At 44.1% G+C, this 11,726-nt stretch overlaps 1 protein-coding gene across 1 annotated transcript in view; it reads right to left on the bottom strand.

Moving 5' to 3' along the window:
• Nucleotides 1-11,726, bottom strand: part of LOC130120433 (myosin light chain kinase, smooth muscle-like) — a 224,614-nt gene that overhangs the window by 127,813 nt on the left and 85,075 nt on the right. Inside the window, exon 14 of the mRNA XM_056288969.1 lies at nt 3,019-3,171. Coding sequence (XP_056144944.1) covers nt 3,019-3,171 — 153 coding nt within the window. The remainder of the gene's footprint in view (nt 1-3,018; nt 3,172-11,726) is intronic.

The raw sequence follows: 11,726 nt of genomic DNA, 5'->3' as shown, positions 1-11,726 counted from the left end.
GGTCTGTATCTTTCCCCCCCCACAAAGTTATTAAACTTTGAAAATCCAACACGGTCATAATGACGGTCTTGCTCGTTCTTAATGCTAACGTTGCTAAACAAACAGCCGGGCTGCCATCTTCCAGGGACGTCATGGAGTGAGATTTGTGAGCAGGTGGGGGACGGGGGTTCCACAAGCAGCTGTCATTTTGTGAAATTGAATGTTTAATCGAAATTGTACATAATCATTTATAATCAATACTAATTATAAATACATCTGAACAGTTCTCAATACTAACTTACCTCGTTACGTTTTGTCAAACTGTGTTGCGTCGTATCAAAATGTCTCCCGTGGTGAAGCAAGAGCGCGCTCATTCAGCGTAACCATAGCAATAACTTACACCGGCGCACTGTCATGCTCAAGGCTCAGACAGACACGTAACTGCAGCGGAGTTTGACGACAGAGGAATAAAGAGGAATGGCGCCCGGGCCGGGCAGCGTAGAGGTCTATTCCGCTGCCTGCCAACACGAGGGCAGGCGGTTTGAATCCCTGTGTTACCTCTGGCTTAGCTGGGCGTCTCAACAGACACAATTGGTCGTGTCTGTGGGTGGGAAGCCGGGTGTGAAGAGTGGGACATTTGGCCAAGTACAATTGGGGAGAAAAATGGGTGGGAAAAAAGGAGTAAAGAGGAATAAACTGGGACTTGTGGTTCCCGGAAATGACAAAAATATAGTGTTCCGCTTTACGAGAGAAATATGAATTGTGGCGTGATTCTTAATGCTAACATTGATGAAGCAATAGTGATAGCATGGCTAGCAGGTTAACTGTAACACATTTTAACTCAATCATTCATAAAAACAAATGATAGCATGGCAGGCCAGCTAGCAGTATCCTGTTTTACTAAAACGATAGCATGGCAGGCCAGCTAGCAGTATCACACCTAGCCAGCTAGCAGTATCCTGTTTTACTAAAACGATAGCATGGCAGGCCAGCTAGCAGTATCCTGTTTTACTAAAACGATAGCACGGCTAGCCAGCTAGCAGTATGCTGTTTTACTAAAACGATAGCATGGCTAGCCAGCTAGCAGTATCCTGTTTTACTAAAACGATAGCATGGCTAGCCAGCTAGCAGTATCCTGTTTTACTAAAACGATAGCATGGCTAGCCAACTCACAGTATCACACCTAGCCAGCTAGCAGTATCTTGTTTTACTAAAATGATAATATGGCAGGCCAGCTAGCAGTATCCTGTTTTACTAAAACGATAGCACGGCTAGCCAGCTAGCAGTATGCTGTTTTACTAAAACGATAGCATGGCTAGCCAGCTAGCAGTATCCTGTTTTACTAAAACGATAGCATGGCTAGCCAGCTAGCAGTATCCTGTTTTACTAAAACGATAGCATGGCTAGCCAACTCACAGTATCACACCTAGCCAGCTAGCAGTATCTTGTTTTACTAAAATGATAGCATGGCAGGCCAGCTAGCAGTATCCTGTTTTACTAAAACGATAGCACGGCTAGCCAGCTAGCAGTATGCTGTTTTACTAAAACGATAGCATGGCTAGCCAGCTCGCAGTATCCTGTTTTACCAAGATTCCCACAGACCTTCTATTCCACAGATAGAAGGTCTGTGGGAATTGGTATTTAACAGACTCACACACACACACACACACACACACACACACACACACACACACACACACACACACACATTTTTACATACACACACTATCTCTCCTCTCTCTCAGCCCCCCTAACATTTCGAATGACAAAACAAAAGCAAACACACACACACATACACACAGATGCTTCCTCTCATTTTCATTCATTCACCACGTGTTCTAAAATAAAGTTGATCATTTTGTCAAAGACCTAGAAAACAACAATAGTATGAATTAGAGATGAGAGAAAAGGGGACGAGAGCCTCAGAGACTCATAGTATTCTACTCTTCCTCTCTCCCATCCGCACGCGGGGGTGGGGGGTGTCTTCCTCTCTTCCCATCTGCGGGGGGGGGGGGGGCATATTTACTGGCTCGGCCGAGGCGCTGGTTTCTCTTTGCCTTATAAAGACGAGAGGGATCAGTGATTTAAGCCAGAGTCTGGAAAACTGCTGTGATGAAGCAAACATCTCCGTACCGCTGTAACTTACTGACTGATGAGCTGACTCATTTAAAAGCTAACACACCAATTTAGCCACTAATTAATATGCCGACTGTCTCTTCTGAAGAGCCCTGAGGATGGAAACATCAGAGACACAACCTAATGAAAAACACTGCAGCAGAACAAACACACACTCATCACCCTCAGCCCACACACACACACACACACACACACACACACACACAGCATAACTGTTTGATAGGTGTTCATTGTTGAAGGCCTGGTGTCATTTGTATTTTCCATCCATCCATTATCCAAACTGCTTATCCTGCCCTCAGGGTCGCAGGGACGCTGGAGCCTTTCCCAGCAGTCACTGGGTGGCAGGCGGGGAGACACCCTGGACAGGCAGCCAGACTATCACACAGGGCCGACACACACACACACACACACACACACACACCCCCTAGGGACAATTCAGTACGGCCGATTCACCTGACCTAGATGTCTTTGGACTGTGGGAGGAAACCAGAGCACCCGGAGGAAACCCACACAGACACGGGGAGAACATGCAAACTCCACACAGAGGACCACCCCCAAGATTGGACTACCCCGGGGCTCGAACCCAGGACCTTCTTGCTGTGAGGCTAACCACTGCACCACCATGCAAATGCAGTATATGTGAACATGAATATTACACATGAAGCCCGTCTGAGCGACTGGTGTTTGATCTCTCATTTATGTACCTGTTAAAGCCGACTCAGTCATGACTGATGATAAACAAGCAGGTGGACGTGAGATGAGGAGTGAGTCCATTTGAGGAAGGTTGTTCTGAATATCTGGATGCTCAAACAGGAGTGTCAACAGTATATCTGACCTTTAACCTGTACTGACCTTTGACATGTACTGACCTTTGACTTGTACTGACCTTTGACTTGTACTGACCTTTGACTTGTACTCTGGCACTGCAGTCGGCTCTCCCATGGCTGTTCTCTGCCACACACATGTAGACGCCCTCATTATGCCGCAAGGCATTCTGGACCGTCAGCTTGGCCACGTCCATGTCGAAGGAACAGCGTGCACCAGACACAGGGTTCTCTGAGAGACGGACAGAGAAAAGTTGATGTGTCAGTAGTGATTCTGCAGCAGCTCTCATTAGCACTGAGGCTAACAGCTAACACTGAATGATGGAAAAAACCATCAGCAATTATTTAACAGATTATTCACCTTTCTTTCATCGTTATTGTGAAGTGTTTTCTGTTAAGACGCTTTTATAAACACTACTCGCGCACTTTACATTCTGAAGAAATATCTATAGAGATAGATATACTGTTACATGTTGACTTGGAGACTTTAAGTCTACATCGTTTTTAAAACCTTTTGAAAGAGTAACCCCTTCAGTGTAAAAGACGGCTTTACAACAGACAGTACAGGGTAGATCAGGTGTAGGGTACAGAGTAGATCAGGTGTACAGGGTAGATCAGGTGTACAGGGTAGATCAGGTGTAGAGTACAGAGTATATCAGGTGTACAGTACAGGGTAGATCAGGTGTAGAGTACAGAGTATATCAGGTGTACAGTACAGTGTAGATCAGGTGTACAGTACAGTGTAGATCAGGTGTACAGTACAGGGTAGATCAGGTGTACAGTGTAGATCAGGTGTACAGTACAGGGTAGATCAGGTGTACAGGGTAGATCAGGTGTACAGTACAGGGTAGATCAGGTGTACAGTACAGGGTAGATCAGGTGTAGGGTACAGAGTAGATCAGGTGTACAGGGTAGATCAGGTGTACAGTACAGGGTAGTTCAGGTGTACAGTACAGGGTAGATCAGGTGTACAGGGTAGATCAGGTGTACAGTACAGGGTAGATCAGGTGTACAGTACAGGGTAGATCAGGTGTAGGGTACAGAGTAGATCAGGTGTACAGGGTAGATCAGGTGTACAGTACAGGGTAGTTCAGGTGTACAGTACAGGGTAGATCAGGTGTACAGTACAGGGTAGATCAGGTGTACAGTACAGGGTAGATCAGGTGTAGGGTACAGAGTAGATCAGGTGTACAGTACAGGGTAGATCAGGTGTACAGGGTAGATCAGGTGTACAGTACAGGGTAGATCAGGTGTACAGTACAGGGTAGATCAGGTGTACAGGGTAGATCAGGTGTACAGTACAGGGTAGATCAGGTGTACAGTACAGGGTAGATCAGGTGTAGGGTACAGAGTAGATCAGGTGTACAGGGTAGATCAGGTGTACAGTACAGGATAGTTCAGGTGTACAGTACAGGGTAGATCAGGTGTACAGGGTAGATCAGGTGTACAGTACAGAGTAGATCAGGTGTACAGTACAGTGTAGATCAGGTGTACAGTACAGGGTAGATCAGGTGAACAGTAGAGTAGATCAGGTGTACAGCACACGGTAGATTAAGTGTACAGTACAGGGTAGATCAAGTGCATAGTACAGGGTAGATCAGGTGTACAGTACAGAGTAGATCAGGTGTACAGCACACGGTAGATTAAGTGTACAGTACAGGGTAGACCAAGTGTACAGTACAGGGTAGATCAGATGTACAGTACAGTGTATACTAGGTGTACAGTGTAGCTCAGGTGTACAGTACAGGGTAGATCAGGTGTACAGTACAGGGTAGCTCAGGTGTACAGTACAGGGTAGATCAGATGTACAGTACAGTGTATACCAGGTGTACAGTGTAGCTCAGGTGCACAGTACAGAGCAGATCAGGTGTACAGTACAGGGTAGATCAGGTGTACAGGGTAGCTCAGGTGTACAGTACAGGGTAGCTCAGGTGTACAGTACAGGGTAGATCAGATGTACAGTACAGTGTATACCAGGTGTACAGTGTAGCTCAGGTGCACAGTACAGAGTAGATCAGGTGTACAGTACAGGGTAGATCAGGTGTACAGGGTAGCTCAGGTGTACAGTACAGTGTAGCTCAGGTGCACAGTACAGAGTAGACCAGGTGTACAGTACAGGGTAGATCAGGTGTACAGTGTAGCTCAGGTGCACAGTACAGAGTAGATCAGGTGTACAGTACAATATACATCAGTTCCTGCGAATCAAGTTAAACTGAGGTTGATTCTGTGTGAAAACCAGCAAACGACATCCAGGTCAGAGGTCACAGGTCATGTGGTCAGTGTCTGTAAACAGAACTCTTTTTCGGTCAGGTGTTCCGGGGCCGACAAGACAGCCAGACCATGTAAGGACACAAAGACCGCGAGAAGAAAGGAGGAGGAGGAGGAGGAAGACGAGGTGAAGGGTTAAGCACCTGACTAACAGAGAAGTTGGGAACAGGTACAACTACCCTTCATCAGGAAGACTGTCCATCCAGATCTGCACTCTCTCTCTCTCTCTCCTTCTCGCTTTCCCGTCCTCTATCTCTCTTTACCCAATCCCTCTTTCAGTCTCTTTGCTTTATAGCTGCAGTAGCAGCATTACATATATATATATATATATATATATATATATATATATATATATATTCACTCACACACACACACACACACTCACACACACACACACACACACACAGGTGCTGGCAGATTGTCTGGACCACAGACCTCCCCAACCCAAGAAGGGCATACACTGAGGAGTGTGTGTGTGTGTGTGTGTGGGGGGGGGGTCTCCTTTCTTAACCCACCCTCCCCCAGCAGGTATTTAAGATGTATGGGCAACACCAGGAAGACTACTGATACTATGTGTGTGTGTGTGTGTGTGTTTTGTCTTTATATGGGTCCACAGGACTTGTATTTGTTTAATGATTCTCCGCTCGACCACTTTCCAGTGGAAAACACTAAAGCACTTTTCTCTCTCTCTCTGACTCTCCCCCCATCAATCACTCTTTCTAGTACTCTAGAGGGGGCAGCACAGCTCAGGAGGTAGAGCGGGTCGTCTAGTCATCGGAAGGTCGCTGGTTCAATCCCCGGCTCCTCCAGAGAGCGTGTCGAAGTGTCCTTGAGCAAGACACTGAACCCCTAACTGCTGCTGATGAGCATGTCGGTGCCTTGCATGGCAGCCTTCTCCATCAGTGTGTATATGTGTGTGTGACTATGTGTGTGTGTGGATGTGTGTGTGTGAATATGTGGATGTGAGACATACACTGTGAAGAGCCCTGAGCGGCTGGTAGACTAGTACAGTTGTTTATATAACTACAGTCCATTTACCATTTTACTCTTTCTTGTTGTACTCGCTTTCATTTTTGTGTTTCTCCTCATCTTTTCCCCTCCGTGTCTGTCTATCCATCAATCTACCACTCTGCTTCCCTGCATCCCTCTCTCCCTTCCTCCCATCTTCTCACATAATGATCTGTTCATTCATTCAAGACAAGCAGTGGGGGAGGGGGGGGGAGTGGAAAATAAATGAGTGGAAAGTATGCAGGGTTAATGCCCTCACAGTGCTTATTTAAGCCCTCAGACTGAAACAAAGAATTCATCAGAAGAAGAATAGCAGCTTGTTTTACCGCTGCTCTCACGTCCCTGCTGAGGACAGACACACAAACTAATCCTCCTCTACAACACACTTCCTTCTCTTTAATTCAATGATGACAATTAACAAAGCATCATCAGACTCGGATACACACACAGGAACTGCGGCGAGTGGAGAGACGGGCGTTTTCATTAAGTTACATGTTTTCACATTCTTTAGATAAATAATACTCATACCTCGCTACTTTATATAAATAATACTGATACCTCGTTACTTTATATGAATAGTACTCGTACCTCGTTACTTTTCATTAATTTGTGTTAATTTATCTCATTCATGTTTTGTTTTTATTTAGTTACTGTGTTGCGTGTCAGAGCCTGAGGAACCGCGAGCTCTGCTGCCCTCTAGTGGACACTTTAAAACAACATGGCGCAATCAGGGGTGGGCAAGCTTATCCAGAAAGGGCCAGTGAATGACAAGACATGTAATAACACACATATTCGTCAAACTTTCAAAGTAAAAACGAAACCACCTCAAGAGGAAAACTTTACTGGACATTTGGAAGAAATTAACCAGCAAAAAACAAAAAACACAGCTTTTACCTGATACGTTCTGTACTCCTGGCAAAGCCACAGCAGTTCATTTTAAACTCTACCCAGTGAAATGGATAAAGTGCAGATGTGTGGATGTGATAAGTCTTGTGCAGATGGGTGGATGTGCTAAGTCTTGTGCAGCTGTGTGGATGTGATAAGTTTTGTGCAGATGTGTGGATGTGCTAAGTTTTGTGCAGATGTGTGGATGTGCTAAGTCTTGTGCAGATGTGTGGATGTGATAAGTCTTGTGTAGATGTGTGCATGTGATAAGTCTTGTGCAGATGTGATAAGTCTTGTGCAGATGTGTGGACGTGATAAGTCTTGTGCAGATGTGTGGATGTGATAAGTCTTGTGCAGATGTGTGGACGTGATAAGTCTTGTGCAGATGTGTGCATGTGATAAGTTTTGTGCAGATGTGTGGATGTGGTAAGTCTTGTGCGGATGTGTGGATGTGATAAGTTTTGTGCAGATGTGTGGATGTGGCAAGTCTTGCGCGGATGTGATAAGTCTTGTGCAGATGTGATAAGTCTTGTGCAGATGTGTGGACGTGATAAGTCTTGTGCAGATGTGTGCATGTGATAAGTCTTGTGCAGATGTGATAAGTCTTGTGCAGATGTGTGGACGTGATAAGTCTTGTGCAGATGTGTGCATGTGATAAGTTTTGTGCAGATGTGTGGATGTGGTAAGTCTTGTGCGGATGTCTGGATGTGATAAGTTTTGTGCAGATGTGTGGATGTGGCAAGTCTTGCGCGGATGTGTGGATGTGATAAGTTTTTTGCAGATGTGTGGATGTGGTAAGTCTTGTGCGGATGTGTGGATGTGATAAGTCTTGTGCAGATGTGTGCACGTGATAAGTTTTGTGCAGATGTGTGCATGTGATAAGTTTTGTGCAGATGTGTGGATGTGGTAAGTCTTGTGCGGATGTGTGGATGTGATAAGTTTTGTGCAGATGTGTGGATGTGGCAAGTCTTGTGCGGATGTGATAAGTCTTGTTTTGTGCACGTGCTGTTGAAATGTCGATCATTTATTCTGTCAGTGTAAAATAACGTCTGATGAAAATTCTCATGTTTTCAGTATCACCGATGTTACTCACTGTTTTACTCTTAAAGAGATAATCTGTTACTATGACAACACGAGTAACAAATCTCTGCAACATGCTGTTAATCTTTTTATTCTATTGGAAAATTCTTTATTCATAAACAGAAGTTTCTAGGTTCACGACCATCCTTCCTCTTTCTGACTGAACGTAACTCACAGCAGAACAGTCACAGTTCTGAGAATATCACACAAACATAACTGATGAAATCCCTCATGTCAAACTAATTTTTTGTTTCTTTTTTGATTTGATTTATAGAAATATTTTTATGATTATTTAATTTTCAACTTATTTACAATGTCATCTGTACATGCTGATATATGTTTTTCATGTTATCAGCTCTCGTGTATTTTGTGTTCTTGTGTGTACCTGACATAACATGTACATTGTCTTGTTGAATAAAGTTATCAAAAAAAAAGAAAGAAAAAGAAAAAGAAAGGGCCGGTGTGGGTGCAGGTTTTTGTTCCAAGCAAGTAGTTACACACCTGAGTCTCCTAATCCACTCCCTCAGCAAAGACTCTACTGGCTGACTAGCGGGATCAGATGTGTAACTGCCCCACACTGGCCCTTTCTGGACAAGACTGCCCACCCCTGGAGGGCAGCCCACCTCTGGAGGGCAGCCCACTGTAGCCAAACCTCATTCAAACATGTTTCTAAAAGGTCACACTAAATGCATGCTGGTTATTTCCTCTGGATAGGCCATACAGGTGATACAGGCGATATAGGCCATAAAGGTGATATAGGCCATACATGTGACACAGGCCATAGAGGTGATATCGGCCATTCAGGTGATACAGGCCATACAGGTGAGTCCGCCCATCCATCCATCCATCCATCCATCCATTATCCAAACCGCTTATTCTGCTGTCAGGGTTGCGGGGATGCTGGAGCCTATCCCAGCAGCAGGCAGGGACACACTAGGTGAGTCTGTCATCATTATTCTTACATACAGGTGAGTGTGTCATCATAATTCTTACAAGTTTCAATTCGATTCAATTCAATTTATTGTCACTAAAAACAATGTGCAGGCACATGTTAAAAATGAAATGAGGGGTGTGGCTTCACCAAACAGTGCAAGACAGACACAGACAAACACAGCAAACACAATATAAGATATACACACATGAAGACCAAAAGCTAAAAATAAGTTAAAAAAGAGCTGGAGTACAAAATATTTAAAAATATCTACAGACATTCAGTGGGTGGCCAGGTTCAGTTGGGCAACAGCTTGTGGAAAGCAGCTGTTTTTGAGCCTGGTAGTGCGGGCTCTGAGGCTCCTGTAGCGCCTCCCAGAGCGCGGGGGGGGGAACAGCCCCTGGTTGGGGTGGTTTGTGTAAAGGCCTGAAGATAGTTTTCACTTTTTGTGTTTTGGGTATTTTGCATATAAATCAAAAGTTATATTAAATTCATATGATTACAAAGTTACATTAAATGAATATATATATATAGGTTTTAAAGCTAGACATGGCACTGACTTATGTATATATGCCTTAAAGGAAATTGTAAACAAATACAGAGGCCAAAACTCATCAGTTCTTATGTGTTTTATTGATGCTTCTAAAGCTTCTGATCGTGTTAATCATAGAAAGTTGTTTGTTAAATTGAGTCAAAGAGGGATGCCTAAATACATTGTGAGAATTCTGGCTTATTGGTATGCCCACCAGACTATGCAAGTGAAATGGGGTAATACTGTTTAAGCCCCATTTGGGGTTAGCAATGGTATCAGAAAAGGGGGAATTCTGTCTCCGTCTCTCTACAGTTTACATATTGATGATTTGTCAAGGCAGCTGAAAGCCTGTAACACTGGTGCATGATGGGTAAAGCCTTGGTGAACCATATTATGTATGCCAATGACCTTGTCATTCTTAGTCCCTGTAGCGCCGGTCTCCAGCAGCTCCTTGATATATGTTGTGTGTATGGTGTGGAGCATGATATCAAATACAATGCTAGTAAGAGTGTTGTCATGATCTGCAGAACCAAAGAGGTCAATCATATAAAATTTCCTGATTTTAAATTGTCTGATAATAATCTTGTGGTATGTAATAAGGTGAAATATCTGGGGCACGATATTACTGAACAAATGACAGACGATGATGATATTTATAGGCAATGCCGCATGATGTATACACAAGCAAACACTCTGTCATGCAAGTTTGGTATGTGTTCAGTTAGTGTGAAGATGTCTGTTCAGAGCATATTGTACAACACTCTATACTGCCCCCTGTGGTCAAACTATAAAAAAGCAAGCTTACAGAGGCTTCGAGTGGCTTATAATGATGCCATGAGAATACTGCTGAAAAGACCTAGATGGTGTAGTGCAAGTGAAATGTTTGTGGCTGCAGGAGTCAGTACCTTTCAGGCTCTTCTAAGAAATTTTATGTATAAATTTATTTGCCGGCTTAATGACTGATAATGTAATTATCAACCGTTTGACTAATGTAAGATTCAGTGCCACACACTACCACTCCCGGCTGTGGGACCACTGGTATAGCTGCCTTCTTATAACACAATGACTTGTTCCATTTATGTAATTTTATTGTGTTTACTCTGTGTATTGTCTAGGGATTGTCTTTTACCTATTTGTCTTTGTCTGTTATGGACCCTGAGTCTGCAATAAAGTTTTGAATTGAATTGAATAAATATATAATACGTATACCTCACGTTTGGAAGCGACTGATCAAATGCAGCCAAATGATTGTGTAGCAAAATACCACGCCTTTAACAGCATAAAACCTTTCCATGTCCAACACTAGACAGATATTAGATAACAGAGCATTTGAGATCATTTTATTCCCAGGACTCAGATCACTGGTTTTAGATCTGGTTGCTGCTGACAGTCTGAACTTAGAACCTTAGAAACCACTGTCTGGAACGTAGATCGATGGTCAAGTTTCAGACAGTTCTTATCCTTATAGAGTCTGCTGTGACTGTTGGTGAAATAAATAATGTTTAATTAAGCTGTGAGGGCCTGAGAAGAGGGGTCCTCTTCTGTAACAGGCCACAGTGGGTTGAACCTCCATCCATCATCAGACCTCTGTCCATCATCAGAGCTCCATCCATCATCAGAGCTCTGTCCATCAGCAGGCTGTGGTGAGAGACATCAGCCTGTATGCTGCATTCAAATCATAAAATCTTCTATAGTTTACCACCTGGAAGTTGCTTCTGAATGTTGACCCAAGTCATTAATACACATTTCAAACTCAAACTACATCAATTAAACCTGAATCCATCCATCCATTACCCAAACCACTTATCCTGCTCTCAGGGTCGAGGGGATGCTGGGGCCTACCCCAGCAGTCATTGGGCGGCAGGCGGGGAGACACCCTGGACAGGCCATCATATGGCGCGTGCACACACATGCACGTACGCACACACACACACTCATACCTAGGGAAAATTTAGTATGGCTGATTCACCTGACCTACATGTCTTTGGACTGTGGGAGGAAACCGGATCACCTAGAGGAAACCCAAGCAGACACTGGGAGAACATGCAAACTCCACACAGAGGACGACCCGGGACAACCCCCA

The sequence above is a fragment of the Lampris incognitus genome, chromosome 11 (genome assembly GCF_029633865.1).
Source record: "Lampris incognitus isolate fLamInc1 chromosome 11, fLamInc1.hap2, whole genome shotgun sequence".
In the NCBI taxonomy this organism is placed as follows: Eukaryota; Metazoa; Chordata; class Actinopteri; order Lampriformes; family Lampridae; genus Lampris; species Lampris incognitus.
This window is presented reverse-complemented; position numbering and strand designations above follow the sequence as displayed.